The 15834-nt window shown below is 39.6% G+C and overlaps 1 protein-coding gene across 2 annotated transcripts in view; it reads left to right on the top strand.

Annotated features, from left to right (window-relative positions):
- The window catches only part of BANP (BTG3 associated nuclear protein), a 153351-nt gene that overhangs the window by 3047 nt on the left and 134470 nt on the right, over positions 1 to 15834 (top strand). For both annotated transcript variants that reach the window (XM_075101197.1, XM_075101196.1), the window contains exons 2-4: positions 11653 to 11797; positions 13218 to 13312; positions 14635 to 14834. In XM_075101197.1, the coding sequence (XP_074957298.1) occupies positions 11728 to 11797; positions 13218 to 13312; positions 14635 to 14834 (365 nt within the window). In that variant the 5' untranslated portion in view covers positions 11653 to 11727. The remainder of the gene's footprint in view (positions 1 to 11652; positions 11798 to 13217; positions 13313 to 14634; positions 14835 to 15834) is intronic.

The following is a 15834-nucleotide window of genomic DNA, read 5'->3' as shown; positions in this document are numbered from 1 at the left end:
TGCTCCTTAGGCACAAGTGTGTCTGTTATATGTACCAGCCTGGTGCTCTCTAAGGTCCTGCGAATATACAGACTTGCAAGTTTAAAGCTGGAGTTACTTATTTTTTTGTCTAGAGGAGGGCAGGGGAATGGCAAAACAGGATCAGTCTGTCCTAATGAAAGTATTTCAGAATGTGAAGAACTACTTGCTCTATGTTTTTCTACTGAAATGATGCTCCTCAGTTTATTTTCATAAGTATTTTTGGTAGGGATTTAAAAATCCTAGTGTTAGCCCTGCATTTTAAAATGATGCTAAGGTCTGTTTTAGCAGCTTGAATGTTTCCTTTTTCTAGATAGCTGCAGGACGTAAATCTGTTAGAAGACTTTTGAGTAAGCAGATTACTTGTATATTTTATGTTGGCCATCTTGCTTTTTGATGGTAGAAGCCTGTGCCAACGTTGGGGTCTGCCCTTGTGCCCCTTGGAATTGCTCAATCAGGACATTTTTCCAGTGTATAGAAAAGTAGCAGTGTACATACTAGGAAAAATAAAAGATGATATAATATGAATTATATTATTTCCTTTTCTGTTTAGGTAAACCAAACGTGTAAGAGAAAGCATTTTGCCCAAATTTCCCTTGAACGGGAGCCAGCCGCTTGTCATAACACGTACAGGTCCTGGCGTGTCTGCTGTGTTTAGGCTGAACAACTTCCCGAGGTGAAGCCTCTAAGTGATAAGAGCAAAGCCTCTTTCCTGCAGAGAGGAATTTAAGACTCTATTACTGTAACCTTCCAGTATAATTCCTTCTGTCAGTGAGAAGCGTGCACTGAGGAATGGTGTCTCGCAGAGTGCACCGAAGGAGGTCAGGTTCAGGTGCAGCCTTATTCCCACGCCCTGCCTCCGCATTTATTTTCAGCCTCTGTAGAAGAGCTAGTTTTAACATGGTGCAGAGGAAGCCAGGTTCTGGCACAGGGTCTGTCCTCCACTACGCAGACCTGACAAATGATGTGTTGTGGGAGAGCGCCCACGACATGCACGTGGTGTCTTGGAGCTGAGGAGCATGGCGGCTTTGGACGTAGAATGGTTGAGCCGGGTGGAAGTGGCTTCTCAGCGGTGCTGTTTCGTTGCAAACCAGCACGGGGCAAAATGTTTTCCTCGGCAGTCTCTTCTGGTTGGGATTTCACCGATGGGGACTTTAATTATGCTGTTCTAGTCCTAGCGTGGCATATTGTTGGTATCGCGATGTAGTCGAGGTGCCGGAGCTGCGCTTGTATCTCTCGGGGTGCGTGGCTCAAGGGTACAGCTCCGAGGTGCAGGGCTTAGTTACCGCCGCTTTCCTCATTAGCTAGAGAGTGGCAGGGCATTCCTGCAGGGTGCCAGCTTCCAGAAACACACACAAGCCGCTTTCTGCGCTAACTAAAGTTTCTAAATGATCTTTTACTTGAATTTAAGTGGAGAACTTTCTGATTCTCTATGATTGAGAAATATGGATGTTGTTAAACTTGGAGAGATCTGTGTCAGGGCCAGTTTTTAGTTTGATCAAAGATGTGCATACTTATGTCTGCCTACTGCTGTGGTCTCAGTTTGAAACGTACTCTGAATTTAGGGATATCTGTAACTCTTTATGGCAAATAGTAGTCTCCAACCTAAATCTGATGTTTATGACTGAATAATTGGATATTTTTTATTAATTAAAATATCCAGTTCTATCTACCATAACTTAAAAAAATATTTTTTTTCACTTTTAATGCTTTTTCTTCAGAAAGCATAAGATTGTATTGTATGTTTTTTTCCACATTTTGGATAATTTCTAGTAAAACAAAGAAGAAATTCATTTAACACGCATTTAACACCCCTCCCCCAATTATCATACACTTTTTAGCAACGTATCTAAAAGTAATAATTTTCTGTTTACACTAAATTTCAGCGTTTAGGCTGTGAAAGTGAAGTAACATCTGCTTTGGCGCGGTTAGTAATACAAGGTGCCTTTTAGGAATTCGGTAGTTCGGTCCTTTGGACAGAAGTTTTATCCAGGTTGGTTTTTTTCCTCTATAGTATGGGTGCTAGCTTATTCTTCACTCAGTCTTTCTTCTAGGTCTCTTTATAACCTGGAATAGATGTTGCTGGAAGGTTTAATGAATCCCAGGCTCGTCTGGTAATATGACTGTTAGCACCTGGTTATTGGTGCCAAAAGCGGTGACAAGCCTTCCCGCGGAGGCAGGGAATCACAAGGCATGTTGGTGTGCCTTTTCCCACTGCAGCAGAGCCCAACCCCACCGAAGCTTTGTGGTTGTGAGGGCTTCTGAAAGAAGTAATCCTCCTGGAAAACTTAATCTACTCTAAAATGAGTTCTTTGGTAAATGTTTCTTATTAAATAATTGCCTTGAGTTATTCATGGCCTTGCCATTTCAGTGGTCTTTTAAAGTACCATATGTGATATTATTCATTAAGCTGTTTTCTTGAAAACAGAATTTTTTTATGAGAGGGAAAAAATTACTTTGTGATACAGAAAAGACTGGACAGCATAATGAAAAACTCAGCATTCAGAGGTATAAGTTGAAAACCATGTTAATTTCCTTAAAATCTCTTTATTTCCCATCTTTTGATCTTGACTGTATACTTTTGGTCTGGCAAAAGGGAAATCAAAATAACGTAGATTGCACAGATTTTCACAAATATCAAACACTTGCACAGGAAAATAGGGAGAATTACAGTATTAAGCAGGAAGGAAACTGAGGGGATAACTACTTGAAATAGTTAAGCTATGTTAGGGATGCGTGCAAATGCTGTAGGAGGTCAATATTCAGAAGCTGTCACTTATTCAGCAAGTTTTAGCAAGTGTTTTAGTATTAAAAAATGTTTTCACCTCCTTCTGTCTCCTGGTAGCATCTGACAGTTTTTTAGAACTGTTATTTTTAGTTGCAACCCTTTTGTAATGCTATTTATTTCCCACTTTCCAAAGGAGATTTAAATATCGAATAAATAGCTGGTATTTAGATCTGTTGTTCTTCTCAGACATATATTCCTTTAAAAAATCCTTTTGAGTCAAACCAGTAGTTGTACAGAAAGAATCTCAAAGACCTTCTGCCCAGCGCACAGTACTGTTAGCTAGAAAGCAGCTGCAAATGTATCGTGTATAGCCTTAAAGAACTTTTCAGGTTTTTGGTGTCCACTTCATATGGGAAATTAGAATTAAAATTTCTTAATTATTTCAGTCTATGCCATCAAGATTTCAAAATTTTTTAATATCAGCACACTTCCCCCCCCGCCTTAAGTCGTGAAACTCAAATGTGATAGAAATTGTATTCTCCAAAGTCTTCTCTCATGTGCAGGTTTCGGGTCAAAGATCTGGTGATAAACCTTCCAGTTCACACATCCTTGCTGGGGAAAATGTGCTCCCTTGATCCTTCATGAAGTAACTTATGTTTCATGAGCGTAATGCAGATCCCTCTGCTGCAAAGGAGGCTCATCTGAAAAAGGTGACGTTCCGATGTCTGTAAAAGGCGTTTGTGCTCCTTGGACCCATCCTCCAAGCATTTGGTTCCTGGACTGGAAGACGCCTTCACAGCTTTTCTCAGTCAGCCTCTCCGCTGCCCCTGCAGACCTGTTGAACAGCAGTGGTGGAGCTCACTTGCCGTGTTACTTTGTCCTGCTGCTTGTGGAAGTTCCAGCGTGGTGCGAGAACTTTGGCTGATGCCTGCTCTGAGTCAGTACCAGGTGGATTTCACAGCTGGTGGCCCTTCAGCTACCAGTGTTTTGGAATATTGACTTCCCAAAGAAAGTTCCCCTCTTCCTCCCCCACTTCAGCTCTTGATCACTTCTCAGTGAAGGCCCCATGAGATGTTTAAAGAACACTGTTTCCTCTCTCTTTCCTCCTTAGGAGGAATAATACCAACTCATTTAAAATAACACCTTTTCTTCAGAGATCAGGCAGATACTGCTATACCTTGTTTTTTTTGGGAGGAAGGTTGTTTTTTTCTTTCCCAGATGGGAAATTGAATCCTGGATAGTGCGTAAGGTGATCCCTTGGTGGATTGGTAGCACACATCATTCTAGACCTGCTGTTGCTGAAGGATGTAGCCTACTGTTGTTTCTTTCACCTTAGATGAAGCATAACATTTTAATGTCCTCTGAGATTTGTGATGGAAAATAGGAAACAAAGCATGCATAATTCAAATATTTAAGTACAATGCCTTGACTGCTCTTTAAGCCACTTACCTTGCAGTAGTAAAATTCAAGCAAAGTTTTGCTCTTTCTCATATATGTAATGCTCTGGTAAGAGCTTTGTGCTTGTGGACAACATGGCAATGAATTGGGGTGCAGGTGTATTTTTGTTCCATCCATTTTTATTGTTTGTCCATGTTCCAACTAGAAATAGCGTTAGCAGAGTTTTTGGTTTTGATTTTACCTGTTTAGCAGGAATATAATTTTGCTAGGGACATACGAAAGTCCTCCTGAATAGGAAATGTACAGGCCCAAACCTACTCCCTCCTTCTGGGGATAGTTTCTGGCGTAGAAAGGCCCCAAGGTACAACCGGGTGCAGTGAGTTAGGTGGGATGTTTTAAGGTGTGCTTTGAATCCGATGTTGTGGAGCTGCCTTCGTTAATTGGAGTGCACGCTGCAAGCATTCAAGTCCTGCTGATAATCTCACCTAAAATATGTCCATTCCCAACATCTTCAGCATGCTTTGGAGGTTATCGAGGCACCAAAAATTACTTTTAATAATTGTTATAGTTTTTTGTAAAGATCTAACATCTGCCCCAAATAATTCTGGTTGTGTTAGGCAGTGGTTTGAAATTCCTAATGTTGATGTGAAGTATCAGAGAAAAATAGATTGAGGTTATAAAAAACCCCATAAAGTAACTTCTGATTTCAAATGAAGGTATGGTTACCCAAAGTTCAAAGGACATCTGCACTACCTATCTCAATTCTAATCAAGGGTAGAAATTCTTTGAGGCTGGGAGACCCTTTTTTATAAAATACTATGAAACTAGTTCTGGAAGTTTGTTCTCTGAATTTAAGTACTTGCAGGTTTTTTTTTGGAGCTGTTATCAGTAAAGATTCTCCATCTAGTGGATGAAAACAATAGAACAACATGGCTGCATCTGGTTCTGCAGAGTGCATTTGCTCTGTGGGCAGTTCTTGTTTCGTATTTGCTGTTTTTCAGCTATATGTACAAATCGTGCCTGGCATTAATGACCTGTGTCCTGAATAATTATACCATGATGCAGAAAGCTGACCTCTGCCTTAAGGCCCGGAATCTGCAAACACTTACGTATATCCAGTCCTCGTGGGTAGTCTTGTGAAGTTCAATGGGTTTATGTGTCTGTAAAGTTAAATTCAGGCTTTTTTGCCTGTCTAAGCACCTGAAAGTGTAGTTGTAATAGGTGTTAACACATCCTTCCTAGCTCACTTGGGAATAATGACATGAAAGATGTGGCAGGCGGGTGTTGGCACCTGACAGCAGCAAGAGTGTTTGTACAGGGTCCCCAGAGAATTTGTGTTGGAGTTGCTGGTGGATGTGGCTACACGCTCAGCGCTGTGGTTCCTCGTGCCAGAAGGTGTTTCGCTGGGTTGAGTAGGCTGGAAAGCGGGACGGTGGCATTTCTGTTTTAGTTCATTGTACGTTGTGTTAGGACTGTGGCCAACAGCAGCCTATTAGAACGGTTAGAAAAAGGCATCCAAGCAAAATGGTAGCTTGTACCAGGTGGAACGGAGAAAAAGAAAAGGGGAATACTTCTAGAAGCAAAACAATATAATAGTAATAATAATGTGAGCTTTTGTTGCGATATTTCAGGATTTCTGCCTCCCTGCAAGATTTTGTACTCCAAGATCCTTTATTCTTGGAGCAGCTGTTTCCTTTTTTCTGCTGCTATCTGTATTTTAACAACTTTTGCTGGAGTCCATCAGCATAGCATCTCTGTGAGTGATACTTAGTTTATATACCTATCTCCAGAATGTTATGGCTCGTATCCGTGCTTTCACAGATAAGGAATGTTTCTATCCTGTTTTGGGAGGATAGACTTGTTTTTCCTGATCTTTGGCTGAACGAAAGTCGCTTGTGTATCATTACACTCATTTTTTAAAATTGTTAAACTGAAATGCTTGTGTAGTTTTACTATGAAATTTACTTAAAACACAGTGGTTTTGCTTGCCTTTTAAGGTAGATTGAGAATAAGTATGAAAGCCAAACAGATGCTAAGAAAGATGAGAATCCTACTAGTTTTTTAGTTTTTAGTAGTAATAAAGAAGTGTAAATTCTGATTTTTTTTTTTTTCCCATCCTCCCCCTGAAAATAACTCTCACCTTCACGTTCTGACAGGCTGCAGCTTCAGAGAGTTGGAAAATCAGGGAGGCTGGTAGCTCTTGCATTTACAGTGCATTTAACCCTGCATGCTATTCAGTTGTCGCTTTTTATTATGTTATTCCTCATCTGTTACAGTGCATTAACATTTTCACTGATGTGGCTTGTTGGGGAATTATGAATTAGTGTAGGAAGGCTCTGTTCCAGCTGCCAACTAAAGCGATTTTTATCTTGGAGAAGCCAGACTTTGGGATTATGAAAATGTCGCAAGTCACAGAGCAAGCCTACAAGAGCGTTGTCGGGTTCTGAACCTTGCAATACCCCTGAGTAACTTCATGTGTTGAGTTATAAGAGCATTTCCCAGTTCTTTCCGTGGGACTGCTCATGGGGCTTGTCCCTGTGAAGACACGACAGACTTGTCAGTGCAGGAGATCTGTTGCCAGGTTAGCCACGGTTATAACCTGAGCACGCTGGTTGTTCTTCATTAAAACTACCACGTGAAACATTTTGTTTTGTACGTGGAGTGCCTTTTTGCTGTTTTTGCATAATTTGCTTCCAGAGTGGATTAAACTGAGCTGCACAAAGGCATTCTCGGTGCGGATTATCCTTTGCACAGAGACTTAAAGCTCGGTGGTCCTTCTGGGCTGTTTCCCTGAAGGGACAAGCTCTCGGGGAAGTTGAACTGACTTAACTAAAGCAGCAGCGTTAATGAGTATTACGTCTTCTATGGCTCTTCACTTTCAGAGGGAAGATGATCTTTATACTCTAATCCCCTTACAGCATAAGGCCATTTTAGTTCTGCACACCATTGTCCTCACAGGATTAATACACTTGCATGCATGTACAAAATACATTCTTATCGTTAGGTTAGCCTTTGTAGTCGAGCTGGTTTGCTGTGTTGGAAAACTTCTGTAAGTGTCAGCAAATCATAGCTCTTTGCAAGATAAGGACCTTTGTTTGTCCCATTCATGGTAGATATTAGGCTCAGAAAAATGGGCCGATTGGCTAATAGTGGCTGTATAAAGAAAAATATATTTGTAACAGAAATCATGTATTTGAAAATTTGCCCAAATTGATTTAAAAGTGAAATGGAGAAGAGGAAAAACATTTGGGGCTTTTGGGTAAATGGTATCCTTTAGCTCTTGTCACACCATCAGAAGTAAATTTTTGTCATAGTGCAAAGTGAAACATGGGAGAAGTTTTTTCATTTGTCGGTAGCACCGAGGAATATTAGCCAGGGGAGTGATTAGCTGCTCAAATAAGAGAAGCTCAATTAAACACTCCAAGAGACTAGAGCTTTGGAAATTGTTTGTGTTCTTTTTTAAGTACAGTGTTTACCCTCACTAATTAGTATGAGAGAGGAGATTTGTGTTCTGTGCGTATTTTTATATGTTAACAAGGCGTTGGATGTTTTTGATTTTACACTTTGGAGGGATGCCCTGTGACTTCGTAAAGCCATCAGATATTTCAGTAAATAGGTTTGTTTACAAGGGACTGCTCAGAAGACTTATTCTGAATGCGTGTTTTAAAATAGATTAAATTGCATTAAACTTGTGTGAGGAAGAACTAATCTGGAAGTCAGGTGAATTTAATTTAGTTGCTTACAAATATTAATTTACTTAATTAAACAAAGGTGACTTTAATTCCGTGTTAAGTGTATCAATTCTGAGTAAGAGTATTGGCAGAGATATTTAGGACATTTTGTCAAATCTGCTTTACATTTATACCTTTAATTGTCTCTGATCAGTTTTTCTGAGGGTCCCAGGACTAGGGCCCCCTCCTAGCAAGTGTTTGTGGGGCTGCTCTAGGCTTTTTGCTCCCCTTTTTGCCTTTATTTCTGAATATGAAAAGCCAAGAACAGGGAGGAGTGTTTGTCTTTACTTTCAACTCATAATACGGGAATAAGGCAGTTAATAATTTTAAATTTTGATGGGTGATGAAAGAAACTGTATTATTGGAAGATGGATTTCTGTTACTCTGTACTGATGCTTGCTCTGTCTTGGGATCTTAGGACTGTTTTCTCAGAGTTTGAAAAAATATTTTTCGTTTGGGGAGGTAAGAAGGAAGTAATGCAGTATGTTTGCTGTGTGCGATTATCTCTGTTAATGTGGTGATTAAAATGTGAGACAATTTTTCATTTGTGCTGCTTTATACAACAGGAATGGTATTTCTGGTGGGTTTGTTAGGCAAGGATTAGCAAAGCAGTGTCTGGCTTGGGGTCGGGAAAGGGTGGACAGTAAAAGAGCTGATCTGGGAACTGGCTACATGATGCAAGAGATCGGAAGGGTTAGAAACGTTTGTGGTAGCTGCGATTTGAAGGCATCCAGGGCTGAAGTGGGAATGGAGGTGGGAGGAAATGCCTCTGGTACACACCGTAACCCGGTTCTCATTTTTTGCATTGGGTAAGAGTTGGAGCAGCCTCCTCCAACCCTGAAAAAAGCCCCTGGGGAGGAGTGATGAGTGCAGCGTAGATCCACCTAAGGAGCTCAGCTGGAGTCGGTTTGAGTTTGGCTGGCCAAGGCCTCCTGTTGTGTATGTGTTAATGAGATATTTTCCATTGTCTGGTATGAGCTGTCATCCCATATCGCTCCCCCAGATAATGGCAAATTGGCTATAAAATATTGCTCTGTTGATCCAACTTCCACATGCTGGTCGGGGGAGAAAAAGTGGGAATGTTTCATGTCCCTCTTGTAGTTTATCCTTGGCTTCCTGGCTTTCAGTTAATATTTTTCTTCTAGCTTAATATTGTTCCAGGTAATGTTTCAGCATTGGCTTCTTAATGCCAATGTACATATACTTAATTTAGAATTAATGGGAGCCAGGGTTTCAGCCAGAAGAAAGAAAGGAGAAAAAAAAATATGCTGGGAACATACAGCAAATTTCAAGAAAAGCAGTGTTTTACGTGAGGAAATGCTGGTAAATACTTCACTGAGTAAACTATGTGGAAACTATATTGGCAAAGTTATTCTGAATTTGTTGACTGAGGCTTTCTAAAGCTGATAACAGGATTACAGTTAGATAAGTTTAAATTTTATTGGGGTTTTACCCTTGGTTCTGAAAGCAAGGTTACACCACTGCTAAAATTTTCTATTCTAAATTGAAATTCTGAATTTGGAAGAAGGGCATTTTAATTCAAGTTGTGGTCGTAGCTGCTGTGGTTGCAGTACCCAGTGTAGCTTACTTGGGCGTTGCTTTCCTAGTCCACGCATTTAGCATTTAAACCGAATTTATTTCTTTTCCCCTTTTGGGTTTTGGTGCAGGAGCTCACCGTGGCTGGTGACAGCAGAAGTATATTTTGTTCTGCCTGTTGAGAAGGCAGAAATGTGTTCTGTCAGGGTGTTGGCTGGTCGCCCGTGAGCTGTGTCTGACTTACTGAAATTGTAATAAAATTTGTTTAAATGGAAATAAACACTAATGTTATGAAGACGCATTGCTCTGTGTGTGTAGTGGCTGTTCTGCCAATCATAGTTGGGTTGTCATGCCCTTGTTTCAGGGCTCTGTGACAGAATATTTTGGTGGTACTTTTCCGATGCGAAGTAGACTGCTTTCAGACTATGACCCATGAGAGGTGGAGAACAGATGTCAGAAGTGTGAAATTATTTGTTTGTGCTGAAGAAAGGTTTAATTAATTTCGGTGATTTTTTTTTCCTATGAATTTTGGAAGGCCAAATATGTGCATCGCATGAAGTGTTGAAGTGGATTTAAACAAAACCATTGCGAATCCTTTGGAACGTTTTACAAAACACATTGGATTTGTGGCTGTAACAGCTTTAAATGCAACACGTGAAGTATCGGTGAAATCTTGACTCGTGTAAATAGACAAAGCTTTAAAAGCTGGATTTTGTTCTAGTTTGTCCTTTTTCAGTGTTCGGAGTGGCGGATGTCTTCCTTCAAGTTGAGGGCAGGGTTCTTAATATTACTAGCAGTATGTAACATTATGAAACAGTAACTGTAGCACAGCTGTTTTATTATGTTAAGCCTGGCTGGTTACCAGGATTTCTCAGAAATGGCAAATAAAATTTGCCAAAATGGCATCCATATGCACTAATGTATTGCCAGTTTTTTTTGGGCGTGCTGCCGCAGTCTGTGCTGTCCCAACAGTTTTTCACCGTGATCAGAATTTCAAATGACTCAGTATTGGCAGTGCTGGTATTTTGAGTAAACAATTCTGATGCGTGGGGAGTCCTCCTTCTGAGATGGGCTTTCACAGCGCGCAGCGGTTGCTCAGGCCAGCCTCAAAATTCATCTGTAGGTTGTGCTGCTCTCTTCAAGAATTTGTTCCTCCACCTGTCTGGCTTAATGGCTTTCTTGTGCTCAAGTGGAAGAGGGAAAGAGGAAAATCTTTATGCGTAGTTGGATTTGATTCAGTGTCAGAGTTAAGGGATGGATTACCATTTCCATTGGTGAAGCTCAGATTGTCTCTCCAGTGTTTTTTTTGCTTCAGGTTAAAAAGGAAAAAAACCTGCTGATCTCTTGGTATTCATTCTCCATCTTTTTGTAAACTGTGGGAAAGCACAGGTATGAACGGTTCCAGTGATTTTAACTCAATTTTACAGGCTGAAGGTTTCTCTTAAAACACTAATAAATAACCTTGACAGAGAATTCCAAGGGAGCAAGGCTGAGAAATATTTTGGCTCTAAAATCAGGACCATATTCTGAAACTAGTTTCATCAGAATTGAGCTGTAGAAAAACGAGGCAAGTTCAATAGCCAAGAAAAGAAAAAGTCAAGTTTTGCTTCAAGTCTAGTTGTAGTTAGCTGCAGGGCAGCTCCCTGTTTCTGCTGAATGTTTATGAAGATTTTAGAAGCCTGTTAAAATTCATATGTGTAAGGATCTTGTGTGCATATACATCTTCACAGAATGCAGTCATTGCAAATGTAGCGTGGCTTTTGCGATGTCAAGACTAAATACTAAAGTCTGATCACTTCCAAGACCTAAGTAATAATTCCTAAGTTAAACCCCTGCAGTTTAGGAATGGTCTTGTACGCTCTTAAAACTTCTAAAGCAAGAGATCAGTTTAAAACATTTTATTTTGTATTTTATACTGATGAGCTGTCAAATCTGTGAAGCTAAATTTTCTCTTTATCCTTTGGGAAAATGCAGAAAGGTGGATCAGCAAAGGAAGTGTGAGCTCTTGTCTCAGTGCTAGTATAGGAAGATTATTCTCACAGGCGATGCAGGTAGTTCAGTTCCTGGCTCTTTGACAAGGCTACCAAATAAAGCAGCAGCTGATACCGCTGGATGATCACTTTGTAGGGTGGTCACTTCTGTAAGGAACGTTGTCTCCTTTTATAGAGGAAGAATGAGAAAATAAATGCTGTACTGATCAAGCATATATGTGTTAATGCTCTTCTTGCTGCTGTTTTTCAGGATTGCATGACTTGTACAATTACTTACTTGGGGGCCTGCAGTGGTGTTTGACTGGATATCGCTGCCTGGTTCTGAATGATGTCAGAACAGGATTTGGCAGATGTTGTTCAGATTGCTGTTGAAGACTTGACTCCAGATAACCCAGGTACAGTAGAGATGGTGGTGATGGCATGAGAAAGATCATTAACAAAGTGGAAGTCACTGTTGAGCTTTTCTTAAAAATATGAAGCGGTGCGGCAGATTTTTTTTCTGAGAGGCACTTGTTAAGGCTGCACACCAAGTTTGCAATAGCTTAACTTTAGATCAGGTTATTTTTTCATTTTATGTTTCCTTTAAAGGCTTTATTGCCTGGGGCTTTCTTTTTTTTTGTGCAGAGATAGACTAATGCTGAAAACCTTGAATGAAGTATGGCCTCCGGCAATATTTTGTTTTCATCCAGACCAAATACATGTTTTAGGCTTTCCCTCAAATGAGAACTGTGACCCATCTGTTACGAGTTGTTGTTTTACTTGTAAAATAGTTTCTCTTGTACATTATTAAAATTCTTTGTATGTACAACAAAATGACAGTAAATGCTTCTGGAAGCAGATATTGTGATATCCCTTGCTTGGAACTTGACCTACTTCTTAAGCAAAAATGTGTTGAGATCAATGACAGACATTGATCCTATGCTGCCATTGCGTGTGAGTAAGTGACTGAAACAACAGAAACTGCAGGTCCAGAAAACAGAATCACGTATCAAAACCCATTTTTTTTCCATGCAGAAAGCAAAAGTTAATTCAGAAATGTTCCCAAAGAGTTGGAGGAGAAGCTGGGACCTGCCTGTCTAGCCCAGCTGGTAGGTCGCTGTTCAGGATTATCGCCTGTGGTGTGGTCAACCTTAACAGGTCTTCCTTTGCTCACTTTGGTGAAGGAACTTGTACCTGGTCCGATCTCAGGTGATGCTGTGACCGCGAGGCTGTTTGGGGCTCTACCTCTTGATTTTACCACCCAGGCCTTCCAGTTCTAAATTCAGTCATTTTTTGTGACTGTTCTTTTCAGTGTTTCCCTTTAGATGAAAGGCTATTAGGACCTATAGGTCTGCATATGTAGGGATTTATTGTGGAAAGCTTGCAGGAGTTTTTGTCTATACTGGGGAAAAATAACCCGCTACTACGCTGAGCAGTGGGTGTTATCCTTTCATCGTACGGAACTCCATTAGTACTTTTTATGGCTTTGTATAAACGCGAGGGTTCAGAAGCCTGTAGAATCTGTCAGAGCAGAACAGCTAATGTGGCAACGGCTGCCTCGTGGTAAGTCCCTAATAAAAGAATCCAAGGTAATGCTCGAGCGTTACATTCTCAATGCATTTGAAACAAAGTCTTAGATTTGGATGAATGCTTTTTTGAAAAGCAATAAATAATTGTCATATATTTAAGAGAAAACTTGAGTAAGTGTAAAAGAATATGTACAATATGTTAATTAAATGCCTTTTTTTTGTTTGTTTGTTTTATCCATTTAATGTCTTTTTAATTTGAGCCTTGTCCTCTTGTATTATAAACTATAATGCTTATTTTTCTTCACAGTTGTGTTGGAGAATCATGAAGTGACAGATGATGATGTAGAGCCCGCTCTGAAACGTCAGCGTATAGAAATTAACTGCCAGGATCCCTCCATTAAGGTTATGATAATGCCTTTTACTGTTTTTATTTGTAATAGCAATTAAGTTAGCTTTCTTGGGGAAATATATTAAAAGAATGTAAAATAAACTGTTTATACATAATACTGGAATTATTCATAGCCTTCCTTTAAATATTTGTTCATTTCTGTGCATAAACTAAAAAATCTGGGTATTTGGCTAATTTTCCAGTGTAAAATCAGGAGCAAGAATTTAATATGTGGTATAAAACGTCGTCAGGATTCATCCAGTGACTCAAACATCACTGTTGGAACACTTTTTGATAAAAGTGAAGGAAGTTGTCCTAAAAGATAAACTTGAGCATGTATTTGTATTACAATTTGTAGATACTTTCAGCATGTTTTAAATTATTACTTTAAGCTAACAGCGTTCTCCTGGTAGTTAAGCCGTGTTTGCTTCAGGCTCAGTAGCTCAGGCTTTTCTGTACTTGCAGAACTTCCCCTGCTGTTCTCACTAGTGTGCTTTAGGGTTTGGTTTTTTTTTTCTCGTCTTGGAGCGTAAGTATATGAGTAGTATTTTACTGCCACACAGGTTAAATAATATGTAATTCTGTATTTTGAAGTGCTCAAAGAAACTGAAGCTCTGTATGGAAAGAGCACTGGGGGAGCCGCGCTGTAAACCAGCTTGATTAGGCGTGTAAATTGTAGCGGAGGGCCACAAGATGGCATAGTTGCTGTGTGCAAAGGAGAATGTGTGTAACGTTATCCTTTAATGGCCTGTTTTTCCCAAGTGAAACCCAGCAGAATATGCTTTCTTTTGAGTAAAATTGTGTATGAAAACAGATTTTTTATTTATTTGCTTTTCTTGATTTGCTGTTCAAGAGAAAACTTAAGTGAGTGACATTAATTGTCTCTGAGGTTATTTGTGTTGATATAATTTCCACTGTAATCATCTGAATTTATCTGTTTGGGCAGGAAAAAATCTTATTTAACTGTATCCAGGAGGATGCGTTCATAGATTTATAATGCTTTTGTTTTTACATGTATGGAACGAAAGGCTTTGGCATGTCATTTAAATGATTTTGTGGTGTATGAAATCATAGTAACAAAGTGCTTAGGTGAAAATGTGTTTGGCTCGGGTGCTTTTGGCTTCTCAATAAAGATCTGGAAGAATTTGAGAATGCTAAAATGCTCCTGGATGTCATCAATTTTGTACGTGGCTGAATTCTGTCACTAGGCGCACTGCTAGTTCCTTTAGAATTGTTTTCCAGCCACATTTATCTGGAGCTTCCTTATGTGTATGTTGCTGAAGATAAATGCGTTAAGTCTCTAAAATCAGTTTCTTTTGCGTTCTCCCCTTTCTAGTCATTCCTGTATTCCATTAACCAGACAATATGCCTGCGGTTGGATAGCATTGAGGCAAAGTTGCTGGCACTAGAGGCTACCTGTAAATCACTGGAAGAGAAGTTGGATCTTGTCATGAACAAACAGCATAGCCCCATCCAAGTCCCCATGGTGGCAGGTTCTCCTCTTGGCGCTACACAGACGTGCAATAAAGTGCGATGGTAAGAGAAGACAGATTACTCATCAGCGTGCTTTTTAAAATAATGTAAATCCGTTTCTTTGGCATCAAGCTCTGCAGCTTTATGTATAGCTGTCGAGCTTGGTATGCTGTTTATGAATGTAGAATTAATTTATCTTGAAGGTAACTTTTGTACCAGTTTCATGATGTTACTTCGAATGAGACAGTGGTCCATGGACAGTTTGCAACTATTTCCACATTTCATTTTGACTTAAACCAGACTGATTCATCCGTCCTCTGGAAAAGACTCATCAGCTATTTTAGGTTTTTTAGACTTGCTTTACTTTTATTTATGTGGCTGTTTTGAGTTAATGAGTTCATCATTGTCCTAATTGCTTCTCATTTTGCTTTTATTCACCAGAAACACAATGGAATTTGTTTTATGTGCTTGTTTTCTAAAGACTCTTGCTAGAATACTATCTGTGCTTATTTTGGCATTAGAAGTTGGAGATGGAAAATCTATTAAATAATCTAATCCACTTCGATGAAATAGCAGGTTTGACCTGCAGTACCTTTACGTATGGGTTGTCTAATATGGTTTTAAATATCTAAATCTTGATGTGCCTGTCACTTTACCATGGAGATGAGTCCAGTCAGAGAAATATGCTTATCAAAAGATCCTTTTGTCTAACAACTTTTCCCTCATTAATATTTTTATAGCTAGAAAAAACTTAATATTTCTCTAAATAATTTTTATTCTCCATTACAAAGGTGTATAGGCAACTTTCACATGTCATACCATTCTAGTCAAGATACACCAACAGTTCATCTTTTGTCAGTCTGTTTTTCCATCTTCTGATCTTTTTCATTGCGCTGTCTGAACTTTTTCAATATCTGAAAACAATTTTGAATGTTTGGTATGTTATACTCAGTGCAGTGTTTCGGGGGTGCTACTCTAGAGCTCTATAGAAGGAGATTAGTTCCTTGCTTTTTATGCTGTGGGACTCGTCCATGTGAGGTAAGGACCCACCCCACCCCCCAAA

The sequence above is a fragment of the Phalacrocorax aristotelis genome, chromosome 8, assembly GCF_949628215.1.
Source record: "Phalacrocorax aristotelis chromosome 8, bGulAri2.1, whole genome shotgun sequence".
Lineage (NCBI taxonomy): Eukaryota > Metazoa > Chordata > Aves > Suliformes > Phalacrocoracidae > Phalacrocorax > Phalacrocorax aristotelis.
Note: the sequence above shows the minus strand (reverse complement) of the source record. Positions and strands in the feature narration are given on the sequence as shown.